This window comes from Giraffa tippelskirchi, chromosome 5 (assembly GCF_054371585.1).
Source record: "Giraffa tippelskirchi isolate mGirTip1 chromosome 5, T2T-mGirTip1v1.2.pri, whole genome shotgun sequence".
NCBI lineage: Eukaryota > Metazoa > Chordata > Mammalia > Artiodactyla > Giraffidae > Giraffa > Giraffa tippelskirchi.
The window spans coordinates 118358857-118381509 of NC_137279.1; the positions used below are offsets into that span (position 1 = coordinate 118358857).

General features: G+C 33.0%; 1 protein-coding gene across 10 annotated transcripts in view; it reads right to left on the minus strand.

The window, feature by feature from the left end:
- The window catches only part of RNPC3 (RNA binding region (RNP1, RRM) containing 3), a 42101-nt gene that overhangs the window by 16467 nt on the left and 2981 nt on the right, over positions 1–22653 (minus strand). For 9 of the 10 annotated variants that reach the window (XR_014054563.1, XR_014054564.1, XR_014054562.1 and 6 more), the window contains exons 3-14: positions 18959–19077; positions 17972–18055; positions 17433–17544; positions 16292–16360; positions 14346–14488; positions 10217–10342; positions 7126–7277; positions 5063–5224; positions 3904–3998; positions 3758–3816; positions 1584–1716; positions 810–881 (exon numbers count right to left, since the gene is read on the minus strand). Coding sequence is in view for 3 of the 10 variants with exons in the window: in XM_081492923.1 (XP_081349049.1) it covers positions 822–881; positions 1584–1716; positions 3758–3816; positions 3904–3998; positions 5063–5224; positions 7126–7277; positions 10217–10342; positions 14346–14488; positions 16292–16360; positions 17433–17544; positions 17972–18055; positions 18959–19077 (1314 nt within the window). In the remaining 7 variants the exon portion in view is untranslated. Of the gene's footprint in view, positions 1–809; positions 882–1583; positions 1717–3757; positions 3817–3903; positions 3999–5062; positions 5225–7125; positions 7278–10216; positions 10343–14345; positions 14489–16291; positions 16361–17432; positions 17545–17971; positions 18077–18937; positions 19078–22653 lie in introns of all 10 variants that reach the window. The other variant, XM_081492921.1, reaches the window with a different exon arrangement.

A 22653-nucleotide genomic window follows, 5' to 3' on the forward strand; every position in this document is an offset into this window, starting at 1 on the left:
AAAGAATAAACATTAGCAAAACTTTCTTTATATAATTTTTTCAGCTTAGCCATCAGTAATTTTGGCCCATTTATTCATGTTCTTCCATTATTCTAAAGCAGAAAGATTTAAAACAAAATGAATATATTTCCACTCATCTTTCTTAAATCAACGTTGACATAAAATGCTTCATTTTACCATTTTTAATTACTAAATTACTTAATTATGAATTAAAATTACTTATTTGAAAGATGAAATACTTCATTCCAAAAAATATGGACATATTTCTGTGAGGACGACAATTAGTAATTAGCAATGCAAATTCTCAGGTCCCACCAAGGGTAATCAACTTGTCCTGACTTGGCAGACATTTTCCCAGTGTTAGCATTAAAAAGTTCAGTATTCTAGAAAATCTTTTTTTCACAGGAAAACTAGGAAAACTGATTACCCAAGGCCAAACACCCTTGCAGACCTACTGAATCAGAAATTCTGTGTGGGGGTTAGAGGAAACCCAGTAATCTGTGTTTTATCAGGCTCTCTAGGTGATTATAATACATGTTAAAATTTAGGAAGTACTGCTTTTTTCTAAGAAAAGAAAGTAAATTAAGAATAATAAAGATACATTGCCCTTATAAAATTCATTCTCTCCAAATTTAATTTTTTACATACAAATGAGCTTTATTCCATAATTGTGAAGTTTAATGAAAATTAACAGCACAGTTAGACAGTCAGAGTGATGGATCCTTTAAAAACATTACTCAAGCTGTTATCCTTTCTTAATTTTCTCTCAAGAAAGTCTTGCCCTTTTAGTATGTTATTTCCACACTTACCTTTACTAATTTTTAACACTTTCTTTTTCCTTCTTTAGAATCTTGTTTTGGTCTAGCAGATCGAGCAAATTGCTAATATTTAAAAATTAAGGTTTCCTTCACAAACATGAACGGAATCTTTTCTAAAGAATTATCAAGAACATCCTAATGCAAGGTAGGAGCAGGGTTTTTAATTTCTCTATTTGCCTTCCTACTCAGTCATTCATCAGTTTTTCTTGACTGCCTCCTAGCTGTCTATGATCTGGCAGAGAAGCAAAAAAATTTTCCCTTTTTTTATAGTCATTTTTTACACCTAGACCTCTGCTCCTTCATTTATCCCACTGATTTCTAGTTTGAAATTGCATTAACTGCAGAAAGCATGATGGCTAATCAATGATATATTGTTATTAAAATTCTTAAACATAAATACGAATAATTATAATACAATAAAATATAAAATTGAACTACAATGAATCCTATCTTCCTTTTAAGGATTCTAACGTACTTCTGGATACTGTACTATCTTTCGTTTAGCATGAGTATATATATTTTAAGTATTAAATAAAATGTTTAGACTTGGCTGGATTTTAATAGATTCATTATGCTTATTTTCCAATAAAAACCTAAATAACACTGTCATCTGACTCAAATGTTTATATTATAAATATTTATAACTGAATATTCTCAAGCTGGAATGCAAGCTGTTGAGATTTCCAAATCATAATATAAAAATTAGTTTCAACTATACCCTTTCTGCTATAAACTCAATCTGGAACCAACTAATTTGAAGGATACAACCACCATAGGTTTTCCAAAAAGAACATATCCATTAGCTTCCTTTAACGCTTTTGCCGCTGCTTTTTCATTTGGAAGTCCAATGAAAGCTTGTCCTTTCATGCGACCTTCTTTCATCAAGCGTATATCAAACCTAGAAGTCAAGGAAGAAAGAATGTTTTGACTCAAAAGAATGTCAAAGAATTCTGATGAAGTGAATGGGATGTGTTAAGTTAAAATTCTGCTATTTCAGAATAAAAATGACTACACTATCTGATTAGCACATTACTTAGGCTTTCTAAAATTATATTTTATACTCCGTTTTAAAATTGTTTTCATAAGTAGGTAATATATGTTTGATGATGTTATTATTTTTTAACTATCATAAAAGTATATGTGATTTAAAAAATTCATATTACATGCAACTATAAAAGTAAGTTTTTCTTTCATCTCTCTTTTTTAAAAGTTTTATGCAGCCAATTTAATACTGTTTACTCAAGTGACAAAAACAACTATACAACCAAGAATAAAAGGGTTGACAGAAACTATAGAAAAGTAACATGGAATTTCAGAGGAGAAAGGGACCTTATTGATCACACCTAGTCAAAAATCACCATTTTACAGACGATGTGTAGAGATTGAGTGAATTCTTCAGTGTTACACTAATAGCTAAAGTTAGGGCCAAAAACACAAACCAGATTTTGTATTTCAAGTTTGTCTATTATTCCTTAGTGTATTCACCTGTCAACATTTTGGAGGAGGAAACTATACTCTAAACTACTTAAAAAACAGACTATAATTTACAACTAAAGTACTGCCTAGCACTTAGTCTATGAGACTAGCAAAAGCATATAAAGAATTTTTAAGAATCAAAATGTGCAGTTAAATTTTTTTCTAAAAAATTCACAACACTAGTCCCACAGGAAACAATTATTAATTTATCATTTTGATGTGTACAGTTTCTCAATACAGAATTATTTTTCCTCTCAAATGCTAATGGGAGGCAATACTGGAAATAGAAAGGATGCATAAACACGGTGTGTACACACACACACACACACACGCACATGCAATATGTATATAGACACACACAATAACACAATACATTTGTGTCTGACATACATACATTTATATACACACACACACAAATGTATATATTTTTAAATTTTTTCCACTTACACAAAGGCAACAAGAACAAGGGTTAGTATTTTGCACGTTCAGCAAAATAACTTTTGGTATCCTGATAAAAAGAGGTATCTGCCACTAATGAATATAAACGGACAATTTTAAAACACAGTGCATGTTTATGTAAAGAAGTACATTGCCCAGGTTAAGACTTATAATATTAATTTTACATTAATTCATCACTTCTCTAACTTCCATTCAAGAGTCTCCCTCCTTACATTTTCTAATTTTTAGTTCTAATTTATATGGCCAAGGTCATACATATTTTAGAGTTAACTAATTATAAAATTTCAAAGAAGGAAATTCAACTTCAAACATTAGCTTTTAAATCATTTACAATCATATCCTTCTCTTTTGCGCTCATAAAATTGAAAGTCTTTCCAACTGAAAGAAGAGAAGCTACCACTACAGGAAGAATCTAAAACACTTTGGCTTTAGTACCATATACTCCTGGATTAGTCATTAAAACACTAGTTTTCAAAATCTAATCTTTGGACCAGCAGCTGTGGCATTATCCACGAGCTTTTTAGAAACAAAAATTCATCTGCCCTATCTTAGCTTAGAAAACCAGACTTTCTAGGGATGGACCAAGGAAAAGGTTTTACTAAACTCTTAGGCAGGTTAAAGTTTGAGAACCACTGCTTTAGGGTTAGGGAAGAAGTCTAGAATTTATGATGAAGCCTGTTTCTATAAATGTTTTATTGGAACTCAGTCATTAATATTCATTTATGTATTGCTTAGAGCTGCTTTCATGCTACAAAGACAAAACTGAGTAGTTGTAACAGATACTGTAATATTTTAATATAAAAATATTAAATTTTTATTGTCTGTTCATTTAAAAAGAAATTTTCTGAATCCTGATCTAGATGTCTAAAAGATTAATTATGCAACAGATATGAGCAATTTCTTCATATAATTTTAATTGCTAAAGGGAAAATGATATTAAAAAAGGGTTAATTTTCTAACAAATTAAAAACAAAACATAATTTGAGAATATACATGCCACTTACATTATCCGCTGTGTTTCTGATGAAAAGTCAACATATCTTCCAAAAATAAATTTAAGGTCCTAGAATTTCAACAAAGACAAGACTAATAAGGAAAACCAGGGGAAAACATGCAAAATAATAAAACCAATTTATAAATTTCAACTTACCTTTTCCTGAACATGTTTAGCTAAATTCTTTACATAAATTCTACAGTTTGGTTCACCAGGTTCGTAACTTCTAAAAACTGAAAGTGTTTCCATGTCTTACATAAAAACAAACCAAGACAAGAGTATAAAATTAAGACAGCTTCATCAATTTTTTGAAGAAAAACTTTAACAGCATTCAAATATAACTGCTAAATAGACAAAACAAGCATTAAGAAAATGTTAAAATCATAGAAATTAATGTTACTAATGGTATAAAAATACCCATTAAAAATCTAAAGTGATAAGTTAAAAAATTTCAGGCATCTAGAATAACTAAAATGTATCCAATAAAATATTTTCATTAAAACCCTTTAAAGCTTAATTTTAAGATGAGTTACTTTATTTGAAAGACTGAAGCAAATAAAGATGCTATCGAACATCTGTGTTATTGTGCTGATTAAAGTCAATCTCCCTAAGTACCAGACACCAATATATTCAAATGTAAAATAAGTTACTCAAAATGTAGTTATCAAGTATTTCAGACAAACTGTGGGTTCTGAATCTCTATGTAGCTACTTCTATTTAGTCTCTGAAATGTGTTCCTGACAACTAAATGTTTAAGGAAAAATGCTATGTGGAAGTCTGTTTCCCATTATTATGAAAAAATTATAATGTATCACATGTCAATCTAAAACCCCCAAATATTTTAAGATATACTAAAATAGGAAAAATCCATTAGAAGTAAAAAACTATCATATTAGGATATAAAATTCATAAACACAGGCTTTTAATTACCAAAGAGTTAAAACTATATTTTTAGACAAACAACTGCTTTGCATACATCTCAGACACAGTATTGTGATGGTCTATCAACTGTATCCTGAATACAAAATTCCAGACTGTTGGTCACACTGACTTAAGATGTCATATAAAAGTTTCAGAAATGAAAACATTCTTCCCAACAAATATACTCTGGGAACATTGTATTGAGTGATACTTTCTTCCCTATAAAGTAGGAGCACTAAAAACCAAAAGTGATGATTAAAAACATTTAACTGAAGAGATGTCTTGAAGTACATGCTTTAGTTAAGGTAAATAACACGAAGAGATTTGTTTTGTTTCTGAAGGGCCAAAGAAATGTAAAATAGAAAGTAAGTTCTGGTTTATGTCATGAAATTACCTTCTCGAGAAATCCTGCCCTTTTCCAACTCCCTTCTAGAAATACATTCTGATGGCATTTCATCAGAGTCGTCTTTAATCTCCTCTGTGATGTTCAAATTTGGTTGGGGGAAGATTTTTCCAAATCCTACATTAGATGCATCAGCTTCAGTAGCAGGCAAGTCTAAGAGTTAACATTGACATTAGCCATTAAAAATCTTCCCTTCAAAATGGTTTTTCTTTTCCATTTTTAATTTTTATGTTATCTTCCAGCACTCTTTGGTGTTTTTCTCAATGCTTTGAAATAGGGGTGAGCAAACTTTTTCTATAAAGGTTCAAACAGTAAATAGTTTAGGTTTTGCAGGCCATATGGTTTTTACCATGACTAATCAACTCTACCACTATAACATGAAAATCATAAAATAAGACACTTCCATTTGAGGACACTAAGAAAAAAAAATCCATCCATTATACCTCTCCCCACCAAAAAAAAAGGTCAATACTAATGGTGGTCCTACAAGAGGTCAGGAAAAATATGTATTTGCACACTTACTCAATTAGGAAAATTAAAATTACAAATTTTTAATTCACAACATAGCAATATAATGAATTTCATTCAGAAAGCATGAATTTTAGCTTCAGCAAAAGTTAAACTGATTTGGGGTAGAGGGTTGGGAAGGACAGGATTAAACATGCAGTAGAAAAATTCCCAGTTATACTACCTAAAAAGGCAAACAACCTTAAAAAGCTATGAAAATGATGCAAATAACATGCCACATTTAGGATCTTAAAAGTCTCCTCCTAATGTAGAAAAACTATTGTTCCAAGAGATCTCCTGTGGCCTAAAGGCATCAGTAAGAAAAGAAACTTTAAAACTGTTTTCATTGTTTATTCACCATTACTCAACATTGATGCAGAATGGGATGACTGCCATGGCCCTCAATAAGGTCTAAGTCTTTGAGCAAATTATGCTTAAAAAACAGAAATTTGTGTCAAAATGTGACTAGCCATCAAATACAGACACTGAAACAAAAAAAAGAGCTATCTGTAAAGGCAACATGTTCTCACTATCATCAGAGAGACAAGACTTAAAACTAGCTATTCATTCAGTACATTTGCAATACTTATTAGAACTCTACCTATATTCATACAAGTGCTTAAATATGTATGTATAAAAATGTACATACCAGAATTTCTGTAATAATAAAAAAATGAAAACCTCAACTTCTATCAATAGAGTTTGATGAAATATTGATATAACTATACCGTGGAGTGTAATGCATCCTCAAAAAGTAACCTATGATGACTATTTAAAAAAAAAAGAAGAGAAAATAAAATGTTTATACACAAGCATAGGATAAGATCTGGAAGGACTATCTTCATATCAAATTACTAACAATGCTTATCTCTAAGTAGCCAGAAGGGAAAAGTGGGGTTTGAGGTGTAAAATTTCACAGGCTTCTGTTCTGATTATATTTTCTATAGGCTAGTATTATTTCTAAATTTTAAAAATTAAAAGAATAAAGAAATGCCATTGTAGTATAATATCAAATTAATGTTTAAAATAAGCAGGAAAAAATCTGTAATATCAATATATTATCTTTAAACTTAAGAATGGTATCTTGTTTAACAACCTTCCGTGTCTTTTGGATTAAAAAAAATTACATGCAATCTACAAAGGATTTCACAGCTTGTTTTCCTCACCAGTAATTCAACTGTACTAATAAAACCACAGAGCATCCCACATTTAGTAAGCAATGAAAAATAATCCAATACAAGAAACACTTGTATCTTTCGTGTAAATAAACATCAGCAAAAACCAGACTAAATTTCATCCTAGAGTTCATTACTAGTAAAAGGTAATACACAATTACTAGTAAAAGGTAACACATTTAGCACCAATTTTAGTTTTATTTAAAAAGTTTAAAATGAATAGTATTCCATGACACTAATGAAGACCTAACTGCACATTTTAAATATACTCACAAATACTAAAAACAGAAGCATATAAAATTTAACACTAATACAAAAAACTGACCAAGAAAAATTTTTACATAGCATGTTAAAGAACTAGAATATGCTTACCACAATTTTCTTCTTCACAATTTTGTTGCTTTTCTAAATCTTTCTTAAATGCAGCTTGCATGTCAGTAGATATATGGAATTCAATTTTTTTATTACCTACAGGTTGTGGTTGGTCAAATACATCCGAAGGTAACAACACTGGATGTAAATTGCTGTTTATAAACAATTGTAACATTACTTTGTAATTGCAAACAAAATTTTGAGAAAAACATTATTTCATATTAACTTTAAATTTAAAAAGCTAACACTAATAAAACACACTTGAGGCACTGAACAAAGTAACTTACATTTAATACTTCAAAAATCCTAACAACTATTCTCATATGGATATTATTAAATTCTTAGTTTAGACAAGTAATGAGTTTGAGGTTAAAGGATGTTAAATAACTGCATAAAGTCAGTCAGTAAATGACAGAAATAGAACTTTAGGACTATTGATTCTACATGTCAGGATATTGGCCAATATGCAAAAAAGTTCATTCTCTGTGTAATGTAAGCATTTTATGCACTGTATTCTATATACTATATATAATAAATCTATGCTGGCCAATGGAGTAGCCATAAGCCACATGTGGCTAATAAGCACTTGAAATCTTGCTTACGTTCTAATCTGTACTTATGTTCTAAGTACAAAATATACACCAGAGTTTGACAACTTTGTGTGGAAAAAAAGAAATGTAAAACATTTCAATAATGTTTTATATTAATTGTATTTTGAAATAACAGTTCAGATATAACTGGTTAAATAAAATACATTATTAAAATTAATTTCATCTTTTAATGTAGCCACTGGAAAATTTAATTGGTTCACATTACAGCTGACCTTTGAATAACTCAAGAGGTTAGGGGCCCTGTCCCCATAGCAGTCAAAAACCTGTATGTATGTAATTTCGTCAACCTTCCATATCCATGGTTCCTCTGTATTCATGGATCCATATCCATGGACTTAACCAACCTCAGATCATGTGGTACTGTAGTATTTACTGAAAAAATCTGCATATAAGTGGACCCACACAGTTAAAACCCATGTTGTTTAAGGGTCAACTATATTAATTTTTAATTGTTTGGTACTGTTATAGAGATTAAAAGCATGGGACTGTGGTGTCAAAACATATATAGGTGGGAAATATGCACATTACGTACACTTAAGTGAGAAAATAATTCTAAAAAATCCAAAGATTAAAGACCCATTCCTTTAAAAATGTAAAAACATCATTTGAACAAACTCTTCTCAATTTATGAAGTTACTTACAAGTTCAAAGGAAATTTACCTTGTAGAAAAGCTGAATTAAAACTGCAATTAATGGCAGTTTTCATTAAGATATTTAAGTACACAGAAATTCATAGCAAACAGGCTAATAATTTCTACCATAATTTAAAAAAAAAAAATTTGTCAATGCACAATGTCAGATAAACAGTCAAAAGGGATAATACATTTCAAACAAAATACACAGTAATAAACACTATTTCACTGGCAATTTCTCTATTCTAACACAAAGTTTCGGAGAAGGCAATGGCACCCCACTCCAGTACTCTTGCCTGGAAAATCCCGTGGATGGAGGAGCCTGGTAGGCTACAGTCCATGGGGTCGCTAAGAGTCGGACGCGACTGAGCGACTTCACTTTCACTTTTCCCTTTCATGCACTGGAGAAGGAAATGGCAACCCACTCCAGTATTCTTGCCTGGAGAATCCCAGGGACGGCAGAGCCTGGTGGGCTGCCGTCTATGGGGTCGCACAGAGTCGGACACGACTGAAGCGACTTAGCAGCAGCAACACAAAGTTTAAGACATAGTGGGAAGTTAATTTATATCTAATAAAATTCTTTCATACTCATAGCCTTGATCATCACCCCACATCAGTATATTTCCTGAAAGCTTACTGTAAGATAAAATCTGAGAGAAATTTTTAGTTTTTTAATGTCAGTGGTATTAAAACGGTTCCTTCAATGTATTCAAATATTGTAACATGACATTTAAGGCAGGTTTCTCCACATCCTTCTAGCTTTCCCTTTCATCATTTCTATTCCTACGCATCAAACTGCCTTACCTTTAGAAATGTACTTTTTTATTCAAATTGGATCTCTCTTCCCTGACTCATTTTTGCCTCTCTTCTTTCAAGCCCAGCTCAAACTGTCTCCTCTGTCTTAAAGTCCTTCCAGATTTCTTAACTGGTTGTGATCTCTCCTTTCTCATAACCTTTCATTCTCAGTTACATTTTGTTATATCATTTAATATTATAATTGCTAATACAATAGTCATCTGTGCGTATGTTTTACCTGCTCGTAAGACTATTAACTCACTGTTTGAAAAGGTAGCACTGAGCTTTGGAAGCATGCTCCAAACCCCACAATATTTAGCATAGAACTTATCACACATTTAATAAATATTTAAAGGTGAGTCCTGTGTGCTAAGCCATGTGAACTTTTACCTGCTAGGGTACTCTGAAGCAAAAAAAAATGTTTGATATCAGGTAGTAAAGTTAGGAAAAACTAACAAACTTTCATATAAGCACATTGGTGATGCCATTATCAAAACTGTCAACACAGGAAGAGAAAGAAATAAAGTAAATTAATTTTGTTTTGAATAATACCTTAAGTGCATACAAGACATTGAGTAGACAAATAGGAAACTGGAAATAAAGACTTTGGAACTCAGGAGTTTAAATCTAGAGATGGAGATTTAGAATCTATCAGCTACAACAGGTGAATCATAAAAATTAATGATATTAACAAGTAGTAAAAATGTGTGAATGGAAAATGACCACAGACAGGAATATATGGAATCCAATACTTAAAAAACAAGTGAGTGAGTGAAAGTCACAAAAGAAAAAAGTAGGAAGAAAAAGAGGAAGAGACAGAGTTAAAATGAGAAACAACAAAATTAAAGGTGGATAATTTTGAAACCTGGCATAGTCAACAGTATCAAATGCTGGTGAACTTTGAGAAAATTAGGGATACTTGTGAATTTGGCAAATAAGAAATCATTGGTACACCAAATGGACTGATAAAAGTCAGAATGAGAAATGATTTCAGTTAAGCAATTAAACAAAGTATATAAAGAACCCTTATCGTATAATATAAAACAAAACTACCTGTGTGAAGCAGATGATGGTATAGTCAACATATCCTTTATTTTTCTCTTTTTTCTCACATGGCGCTGCTTTATTGGTTTTGGTCTTTTGGGCTGAAGATTTGCCAGTTCCATTAGTTTGGTCATTCTACATTAGTGGAAAGAAAAGTAAAAAAGATTTATGTAAAAGCCCAGTTATTTACCATTGTTTTTGTTAAGCTTAAATTTTTATTTGAGCTTATAAATTATAAAATGATTTGTATGGCTTAAGTAGAATCTCTAAGTCATAATTTAAGATATAATTCATTCGACAAAAGCTCAAGTTATGAATCTCCTTGATTAATTTTCATTTTAGCTTGAAGGTACTGGGAATTTACTTATTGCAATTTGTCAAGTTTTAAAGATATGTTTTATTAAGAAAATTATTAGTTGCCCAAATAAATGACTGTACTTTGTGCCAAAAAGTTAAACAAGATACACTAAATATAATCTATGTAACTTTACTGTTCTTTCCTTGACTGATATTCAACAAACCTTACAAACATAGTAAAATTATTTTGATTCATATTCTAATTATTAAAGAAAACCTAGACTTAAATACTTTATTTAAAAATATTTTGTGCATAATTTTTGGAAAGCATCCTTATATAAACAAGATAACGTACACTGTTCTTGAAAACAGAGTTTTCAAATACTATACTCTAAAGTAGCTTAATCAATCAAGGGGTGACAATTGATACTTTGTATATAACATCTCCATTATGATTATGAATATTTAGAATAGATCTTGTTTAGTCTTTCTTGGCTCTTCCACAGGATCAGATACAGTGTTTCCACAAAGCAAGTTCAAAACCATTAGTCACAGCTCTACTTTTTCAGAGTTAAATTTGTGAAATTTGAAAACAAGCACAATAAAATGTAGTTAAGAAGAGTTAAAATAAGTTTTAACCTTTTTTCCTTAAGCAAGAAAAAAATATGCTACAAATTTTTAAAGCCTCTTAAAAACCATGGTTTAACAAAAATTTTAGGAATAAATCCAGTTATACAAAACATATATCTATATTCATAAATTGCTCACCAAAAGTATACTAAGCCTCTACAACAGTGCAAGGCATATTTTAAGTAATCAATAAATATTTGCTGATAAATACATATAGTAGCATGTTTTATAATATTTCCAGAAGCATCAAACCAGAGCTTAGTTCATTCAAAGGCTTTGTTCTCATGACTCGAGATGAATTAGTTGCAGAATTCCTCACTACATCCCTAAATGGAAATTCACATAAAACAAAAACAGTTGTGGCTAGCCTATAAAACATTTCTCATTACTATCACTGTTTCCATAAAGAAAATAAAATTTACAGAGGTTAATTAATCCACTGTAATACTCTTTGTTCTTTCAGTTCAGTTCAGTTCAGTCGCTCAGTCGTGTCCGACTCTTTGCGACCCCATGAATTGCAGCACACCAGGCCTCTCTGTCCATCACCAACTCCCGGAGTCTACCCAAACCCATGTCCATCGAGTCAGTGATGCCATCCAGCCATCTCATCCTCTGTCGTCCCCTTCTCCTGCCCCCAATCCTACCCAGCATTAGGGTCTTTTCCAATAAGTCAACCCTTCGCATGAGGTGGCCAAAGTATTGGAGTTTCAGCTTCAACATCAGTCCTTCCAATGAACACCCAGGATTGATCTCTTTTAGGATGGATTAATTGGATTTCCTTGTAGTCCAAGGGACTCTCAAAAGTCTTCTCCAACACCACAGTTCAAAAGCATCAATTCTGCGGCACTCAGCTTTGTTCCTTATTTAGCAACAAATTAGTCTATCAAAAGCTGCCAGCCTTCATAAATATCTCTATTCAAGACAGATGTTCTATTAACTCCCATTTTGGTAGTTTTAACCCCACTCATGCTTTGACTTTTAACTCTTTCCCTAGAAAGATAATGTATAAGGAGCCACACTACTCAAGTGGATGTTGCCTCAGCAACAGTCAAATTGCTGCTGATTACTTGTATATGGTGCCTAGAGTCTCTGCTTGGATTCTGACTCCTGTCAAAACACTCCCTCTGTATCTGGTGACTTCTATGTGTATCTGACTATGATGCCCACTATTTGCCTATACAGGTCTTCCAGGCTAGGGGCTGACAAATTACAGCCAAAGGACCAAATCTAGTCAGTGTGTGTTTATTTTTAAATAAAAAGTTTTATTGGAAGATAGCAACATCTATTCATTTAGGTATCATCCACTGGTGCTTTCCCACTACAACAGAACTCTGGCTCTATACAGAAAATGTTTAGCAATTTCTATTTTAGGCTCTGCTGAACATTATTAACAACTTATTGCTCATTGCCAGAAGCTTTAAATAAAATATATATAGATCATCAAGAACCAATAAAAGAATAATTCATTTGCAGTAATTATTACAAATATTCTTGTATAAAATTCTATAAAGTTGCTCTAGAAATTACTCTGAGGTAAATAAAGTCCAGGAAAGTAAGCTGACAAAACAGAAATACAACCTAATTTTGTTCTGTAAAGTCTTCACAAACATTGAATTAGTGAATAATGTCCCTAAAGGAAATTCAGGATTAGGTTCCTGCAAGCACGTACTCACATTTCATCAACTGACCAATACACATCTCGTTTTATGTTTGTTTACTTTTAAGAACATCTTATTCAATATATATTTTTGATTCAACAACACTGAACTCATAGTTAACAGCACTATAACTCAGATCTGAACAAAGTTTATCTAACACACAGAATTTTCAACATAAAATTCACATCTTAGCCTTCTTGATTCTGGAAACACTAGGCAGCACTTCAACACTACACTTGGGGACATTTTAAACAGCAAAACCAACAACAAACAGCACAAAAATGTGAAAAACATGGTACATATAAACAGTGAAAAAGACCCTTGTTTACAGTATAAGAACTGAAACAAGAAGACAGAATGTCACTTTGTTCTACCCCATCTAGCAATGTGCATGTCAAATGACTCAAATTTTTCACCATTCTGTACATGCCCATGTCTGCTAGAAGACCGTAAAAGCACTGCAATTACTGATGTTGAAGTTATAAATAAACTGTAACAAGTGGGCAAGCTCTCAAATACAGAATCAATAAAAAATGATTATCAATTTTATACCATGATCAATCAGAAAAATTACTCATCATGCAAAAATTTTTCCTTAGGTCTTTATTCCTAGATGACACCACCCTTATGGCAGAAAGCGAAGAAGAACTAAAGAACCTCTTGAAAAGTGAAAGAGGAGAGTGAAAAAGTTGGCTTAAAGCTCAACAGTCAGAAAACTAAGATCATGGCATCTGGTCCCATCACTTCATGGGAAATAGATGGGGAAACAGTGGAAACAGTGTCAGACTTTATTTTTTTGGGCTCCAAAATCACTGCTGATGGTGATTGCAGCCATGAAATTAAAAGACGCTTACTCCTTGGAAGGAAGGTTATGACCAACCTAGACAGCATATTTAAAAGCAGAGACATTACTTTGCCAACAAAGATCCGTCTAGTCAAGGCTATGGTTTTTCCAGTGGTCATGTATGGATGTGTGAGTTGGACGGTGAAGAAAGCTGAGCGCTGAAGAATTGATGCTTTTGAACTGTGGTGTTGGAGAAGACTCTGGAGAGTCCCTTGGACTGCAAGGAGATCCAACCAGTCCATCCTAAAGGAGATCAGTCCTGGGTGTTCACTGGAAGGACTGATGTTGAAGCTGAAACTCCAATACTTTGGCCACCTCATGAGAAGAGCTGACTCAATGGAAACGACCCTAATGCTGGGAAGGATTGGGGGCAGAAGGAGAAGGGGACGACAGAAGATGAGATGGTTGAATGGTATCACTGACTCGATGGACATGGGTTTGGGTAAACTCCGGGAGTTGGTGATGGACAGGGAGGACTGGCGTGCTGCGATTCATGGGGTCGCAAAGAGTCGGACATGACTGACCGACTGAACTGTACTGATTTCTAGTCTCAGGTCTTAATCTACAGTATAATGGGAAGCTGGGGGTGGACAAATGCTAAGGACCCTGAATTAGGAAGGACTACATGCAAAATTTAAGAAGAGTAAAAGAATCTCATTCATATATTCTATGTTTATTAGAATCTACACAAATATTTGACATTACATACCTTTGACGGTCTTCATCATCACTGCTTTCATATTCTGATTCTTTACTAGATAATTCCTCATCCTCATCTGGCAAAGGAGGTTCCTCTGGTGGCTGAGGAGATGTAGGTGGAAGAGGTGCATGTAATGGCATGTAGTCCTCATACTGAGTAAAAACAAAAAACACTATGGTTATCTATGATGTTTACAGAATAGAAATCTCCATCCAGATACATGATTCTCACATTTCTCTATTCCTCATGATTTTCTTTTACACATTCAACATATATTGATGGAACACCTGCCTTAGTAGACTTTAGTCGATCACAAAACTTGTTTCTTCTTCCTTGGCACCTAGCTGGACTAAATTTCCAAACTTCCCTTGCAGTTAGATTTCACCCGAGTTTTAGTCAATGAAAAGGTTAGCATAAAAATTTCCCACACATAAAATTCTCTCTTGTTTCTTTATCCGCAGGCTGCACGGTAATGTCCTCCCCAACCAGGGAATGCACACAGTGCAGATTAACTTGGGTCTTTTTATGACTCACGAAAGAACACCATTGAATGAATCTGGCACGAGCAAGAGATAATTCGAATTGTGTTAAGTGACTAAGATTTGAGTTTTGTTAACAGCAGCTAGTAAAATCTTAACTATTATCCTTGCAACATGCCAGGCATTGAGGTTTTGGAGTTACAAGAAAAATTATGAAGCTAATATAGACATTAGAAAAGCAATCAATGCACAATACAAAAGCAAATTTTCTATTTATATGTTAGCCTTCTAAAATAATTTCTCATTGCTGTTATCTAAAAAAGTACTAAGGGGGCATTTATACAATGGAATATTACTCAGCCATAAAAGAGAATGAAGCAATGCCACTTGCAGTGACACAGATGGACCTAGAAACTGTGTTACTGAGTGAAGTTAAGTCAGAGAAAGACAAATATCATATGATATTGCTTATACAGGAATCTAAAAAAACGGCACAATGAACTTATTTAGAAAACAGAAATAAAAGAGTTATAAACATGACTTAAGAATCACTCATGAATCTGAACAAACTTATGATTACCAGCAGGGAAGTGAGGGAGGGATAAATTGGGGGATTGGGATTGACATATACTCACTAATATACCTAATATACATAAGAACCTACTATATAGCACAGGAAACCACTCAATAATCTACAATGGTCTATATGGGGAAAAGAATCTAAAAAAGAGTGGCTATGCATATATGTATTAATATAACTGATTTAGGTGTGACTACACAACTGAAATACAGCACTGTAAATCAACTATACTTCAATTAATAAAAAATAAAAATAAAATAAAAAACATAAAGTACTGAGTATTACAGCAAAATAATAAAATTACTAAAATTACTCAAGAGCAGACATAACCTACCAACAAAATTATTGATAGATTTGCATAGTAAATTCTAATAAAAAAATTATCAACCTTTTTTATCTTCTGCAAATGTAACTTACTAGCAATAAAACCAGAAAAACGGAAATTTTAGACAATTCAGCTTGTTAAATGTAACTATCTTATAATAAGGATAGCACAATGTTCTAGATCAAAGGACTGAATAACCCTAAGAGAAATGATGGCCTCTATTACCAAAAGCATTACTTTAATATTCTGGGGAATTCCCTGGCAGTTCAGTGTTTAGGACTCCACGCTTCCACTGCAGGGGTCATGGGTTAAATTTCTGATCACAGAACTAAGATCCCACATGATGCATAGCATGGCCAAGAAAGAAAAAATTAAAAAAAAAAAAAAAAAAAAGTTCTGGCTTTTTCTCACTTTCAGTTCTCCACAGGACTATTATTACGTTAACTTTGTATTTGTTCTTCATTTTCAATACACGTTAAGAGATCACTGGCACATTTGTAAAATTTAGCTTCAATAATCTCACCACAAGAAGAGAAATGTTGAATGTTGAAAATTCCAAGAGCTTTCTTACCATGGGAGGCCGGGTAGTAACTGGCCCAAAAGGTGTGGGCAAATTCATTTTATTCATAAGATGAAGCACCTTAATAAAAGGGATAAAACATTTGAAATCAAATAGAAAAATCATGATTCAACTCACATCTGATAATGTAGTTAAAAACTTTGCAATAACACTAGTGATTAATTTAGTGCAAAGGAAGGATCACCTCTTGTCTTTATAATCCCAGGAAAGGGCTAAACTGGTATTATCTCAGGCACTGATATATCTTAGAAGTTCAGCCTTCCTAAAATATTTATCAACTTGTACAAAATACCATTATTCTCATTATTAAAAATGTCATATTGTTAAAATGTAAAATTTACTCAAGTGTTTATCCCTTGATTATTGCGAATTATGAAACAGAGAGAAGCATAAAAAAGAAAATCATCATCTATATTTTTTACTTAAAAGTATCTTTTATTGTCAATATTTCTAAGCATTTATTGAGGGATCCTCTGTATCTTTTCCTCTAACAAAGGAAAAAGCATATGCTAAAGTTAACAAAGAATTACCAAAAATTACATTTCCCAAATTAGCTTATGTTTATTAGTATTATTAATACTCAACATATTAGTATTTTTATGCTATAGTTTATAAAAACTTTTACTTGAATGTAGTTAATTTTTTCACTACCTTTTTCAATGGACTGAATGTTTATGTCCCTCTCAAAAATTCATATGTTAAATCCTAACCTATAATGGTATGGTATTAAGACATGAGGCTTTTGGGAAGTTATTAGGTCATGACGGTAGAACCCCCATAAATGGGATTAGTACACCTTATAAAAACCACAACTGAGAGCTCTCTCACGCTCTTTCAGCTACATGAGGTTACAAAGAGAAAATGGCCATCTTCAACCCAGAAGAGGGCCCTCACCAGAACCTGACTATGCTGGCACACTGGAATACAACTTCCAACCTCCAGACTGTGAGAAATAATTTTCTATTATTTAAAAACTGTCCAGATCATGGTACTTAGCTGTTAACAGCCCAATCTAAGACATCTTTAAAATTCTGAAATATTATCACCCCTATAGGAATTAGTCTGATTAATACAACTATTTTTTAAAAACTATGAGAAAGTATTTACTTTGAGAAATGTTTATTCTACTTACCTGCACATAGAACTTAGGCACACTTGCCAAAGCATTTACTATATTTGCTAGGATTGTGCTTGAAGGTGGTGGGTACATATACTTGAGGCATGAATTTAGAGGAAAAGTCAGCCTAAAAAAAATATTTAAAATGCTTATTGTGTTTTAGTAAGTTTCATATCAATAACTCATTTTAGGTAACCTAATAACATACAAATTGCTCAAATGATTCAGTAAATCTAAGAGTACTCTGTTCCTAAAAAATCCAAATGATTACATTTAAACAGCAACTTGCCTTCTCTCTGCATTATAGAAGAATATAGCATTTCTTTTCAGAGCTCATCTTACAACTTTGAACATTTTAATGGAACCAAATTCAGTGACAAACTCTTAATGCTCAATATGTTTAATCAACACACTAAAAATCTTCATTATATATAATAAAATACCCTTTAAAAATATCTTATTTGACAACACACACACACACCCCCCACACACACAAACCTACCTACCCAAAATAAAACCAAAAGACACAATGAAATACAAACAAAAATGCTAACCCATGGTTTGGTGCAATTCCATTTTCTAGGGTTAAACAATCAAGTTCTTTCTTTTCTTTATCATCTTCCACAGGATCATCAGACCTAAGAAATATGGAATCAAAGCTGATGTTATACATAGAAGAAACAGAATGAAAAATTGTCCACAAAAATGACACCATCTTTTCAAACTAAGCATTATGAAAACAGTTGCATAAGTAAAATTTTCAACTATTAAGTAACTACCAATGAACAAGAAAAACTAATTCCAGATATTATATAAGGCAAGCCACATTTTCATTTATTCTTCATAGCAACCACACGAAGATGGTATGATGAATCTTAATGACAACCCTCACCCACCAAAACTGAAGTTTAGAGATATAAAATAGTGGCACACAAATGTCTTTAATGTGCATCAGCAAGGGTTTCTTAAAAATCAGACCGCTGGGGCCTATCCTCCTTCCCACCCCCAGCAACCCAAATTTCTGATTCAATAGGGATAGGTTAAGGACGAACAATTTTTCCTTCAGTCAAGATTCTAGATGATGCAGCTGGTGCAGGGATTGTACTATAAGAACCACTGGTGTAAAGCAATTTATAAAGGTCATATAGTTACAAAGAATTACAGCTAGGAATCAAGGCTGTGCCTATTAATACCTTGATATATATTAGGACTTTATACTAGTTACCTTACCTCTACTTACAGTTGAACACTTTCACCTTACTCTCTTTCCACTTCACATTGGTTAAGTTCTAATATTCAGTCAATACTCAGGTTACTAATGCATAATTAGGAACAAACAAACGTATTGCTTTCAAGTACTAGATTCAGTAGAGAGATACAACCATTTACTGTTTCAGACTATTTACTTGCTAGTCTGAAAATAATCCAAGAGGAATACAACTCTTTAAAAAAAATAGTAACTTTTTAATTAAAAAATTTTTTTAATAAATTAAAAAAATAATAATAAACTTTTAAAAGGCTAGGAAAACATATCTACGTACCTTTTCTTTTTTTCAGTGCCCAAAGAGGGACATGGTGAATGAACTCGATCTTGCTCTTTTGCAAATTCAACAACTAAAGTATGACCCAAAAGTTTCAGTTGATGAAGTCTTGTCAATGCCTTCGGTTGGAAGAATAAAAGAGTAAAAAAATTAACAACTGTACCAAAGTTATCTGTTAGAGACTACATATAAAGTAATTTATAGATTTTTTTTGTTAATGCTGATAACATTTCCTTGGCTATTTTTCACCCATTTCTAATCTCAGGCTGCCAAGCCTTCATTACTCATTAGGTAATCGCTTCCAATCACTTAGCAAAACTAAGATCTGGTTAAATCCAACTTTACCTGTGCCAATGCAGCAGAAAATGTTTAAAAAAACAAACATAATGAACTGGGATAGTGTCACTTTAAATTCACAATCACAACCACAAATCTGAGGGCAACCTTTAATGAAGCGAACCAGTTACATACTACATTCTCAGTTCATTTTTTTCTACCAATCTCGAAGATAATATTTTGCACTATTTCCTTCTTCCTTAACTTCATGATAGTCCTGTCCCATTCTTTTAGCCTTGGATATTGCTTCCTACTTTAAGAAAACTGAAGCTACAAAATGAGAACTTTGGATTTCCCACTATAATTTCTCATCTACCCTCTTCTAAAGCCACATATTCTACCTTCTATCTGTTATCACATATTAACAACCCATGTTCTTATTTAAATCTAGTTGAGTTGTATACACTTCCCTGGTAGCTCAGACGGTAAAGTGTGTGTCTGCAATGTGGGAGACCTGGGTTCAATCCCTGGGTCGGGAAGATCCCTGGCGAAAGAAATGGCAACCCACTCCAGTAATCTTGCGTGGAAAATTCCTTGGATGGAGGAGCCTAGTAGGCTGCATTCCATGGGATCGCAAGGAGTCAGACACGACTGAGCAACTTCACTTCACTTCACTTGTATACTAAATCCCAGCCCCTCTTCTTCTCTCTGGAACTGTACAGGGTGTGTTCCTACCTACAATGCTAATTTTCTGTCCTCTACAGGATTGTCCACAACAGCATACAAACACAATCTGATTTCTCCCATCCTAAAAAAGTAGTTTTTCCTCATCTACTGATCCCACTTATCACTATTCCCCCCACCTCCTCCCTCCCCTTAAATTACTTTTGCAGTAAAGCTCCTCAAGAAACATTTATGCCCTCTATCTAAAATTCCTCTCCTCCCATCCAGTCTCAAACTCACTCCAATCAGGTTTATGCCTTAATCAGTCCACTGACACTGCTTGTCATAAACAACAAATTCTGTACTGCCACACCAATGGTCAACTCTCAAGCTTCATTTTATAGTATTTAACACAATCACTCCCTCCTTGATACATGTTTTTCACTTGGAGTCTAGACATTATAACTTCCCTACAGTTTTCTTCCACGCTTATTATGTTTTACTCCTCAATCACTTTGGCTTATGCTGTCTTGAACTCTTAATGTTGGTATACTCCAGAGGTCTATTTTTGGATCTAATCCAGTACCCTAAATTTAAAGACCATCTCTGCGCTTATAATTTCCCAACTTATAATTTCAGCCAAAATCTCTGTCCTTAAGTCAAGGAACATATATCCAAACTACTGGATAGCTTCTCTTAATTTTAAACATTTTATAATTAACACTCCAGGAACTGAATCTTCTCTCCCCACCCTCACCTCAAATGTTTCCCATCTGGAAACTTTCAATGGAAACTCCCTTCTTTCATTTACTCATGTCAAAAATCTTGCAATCACCCTTAACACCTCTTTCCCACATTGCATATCCAAGCCATCAAGAATTCCTATTTGCTTCTACTTCCAAATTAATCTAGAATCTAACTACTCCTTACCATCTCCACTGCTACCACCAAGGTCCAAGAAACCATCATCTTTGGACCTAACTAGCAGTATAATCTTTTAACACATTTTCCTGTTTCTACTCTTCCCTGCCTTCCATCTATTCTCAACACAAAGTGATACTTCTAAGTATAAGTCAAATTATGATGCTGTTTTGCTCACAGTACTACAATGGCACCGAATTTTATTCAGCAAAATCTAATGTACTTAGAATGTATATGTTATGGCCTCTCTAACTTCTCTGACCTCAAATTCAATTTCTCCCCTCATTTTTTATGCCTTGGTCACAAGCTAGTACATTTCACTTATTCCCCTTACTGGAATTCACTTCCCCTGATAATTTCCTTAGCTAACTTCCTTCACTTCTTTCAAAATGTTGGTCAAACGGGACCCTAACTACCTTAACTGTAGATTAACCCTCTCAACCCAGCACTCCTGATCCTATTGTGTTTTTTTTTTTTTTCAAATAGCATTTCTCATTTTCTAAAATACTAAACAACTTATTAAGTTTATTATTTATGGTCTGTCTCTCTGTTTGAGAACATGAGTTCAAATGAGGGCATAAATCTGCGTTTGATTTACTGATAGATCCCAAGATTTAAAGGAGCATCCAGCACATAGCAGGTACTGAGTATTTTTTGAACAAACGGAACTTTAGGGCTTAACTGGGACTATAATTTTATTTTACCATCTTTATGCATTATTTGACTCCATTATACAAACCAAGTTTCTAAATGTTTTAATAATTTTCAAGTCCTTCAATCTAAACCTCTTCACTGTCAATGAACCTTTGATTATCTGAAATACAGCTGAATTACTTCAAGTTTCTTCCTCTCAAAATGTGTCACACATTCTCATCAAAGTTATAGCTTTTAATTTTTAATGTTAACTAGGCCTCATAGCTTTCTCAGCTACTTACTGTAAACATTTCTCTCCCTGTTTTAAAAAACTATCAATCAAGTGCACTATAGCCTAAAAACCCTATCACTGCTACTGTCTTCTCATTCCTTCTTTTCAATACAAGTATTTCCCAAAGATAATGACGGGTTCCATGTCTTCTCCTCCAAGTTAATCTTGACTCTAAAACAATGTGGTTCATTACCATATTTTACCAACAATATTTTAAAACTATATTTCAAAAGGTCTTTTTTGAAAAAAATGTTTTCCTATATTTTAATATATACAATGTGAAAGTCTTGTGTAATTCCACCCTGGGAGAAAGACATTTATTATTTGGTATATAGCTCTGCTACGTTTTGTTCTAGGCATACACTAACATACATAGTAGTAGTTTTCAAAAACTCCAAGGTTACACCTTATGTTTTTCCCAACTTTGTTCATGAATCTATCTGGGTTACATTTCTGATCAATACATATTCACTTGACTTCATTTTCTGAGGGTTGTAGTCCAGTGTATGGATACTATACAATTTAAAGTGTCCTTTCCCCTTATTAAAGAATTTGGTCATTTCTACAGTTTCACAATAAAAAGTACTTTACTATTAGACTGTTAATTCTTCACCTTGTGTCATCAGAGGATCTTGTCTTCTTAAAACTCTCTTCTCTTTGAATCCATGAGAATTTGTTTTCTAGTTCTACTTCCTTTTTAACTTCTCCCTCCTTCCCTGTGTTCTTTGCTGGCCCTTCTTCCTTTGGGCAACCATATTCATTCACCTTGTTGAAGAAATTCCATTTTTAAGGCTGCCTCCACTCTAGACCCATATTTTTAATTGCTTTTTAAAATATTTCCACAGAAGTAGCCCACTGACTCCTTAAAGTTAATAAATAACTTATGAATTCATTACATACTTTTGCAAAC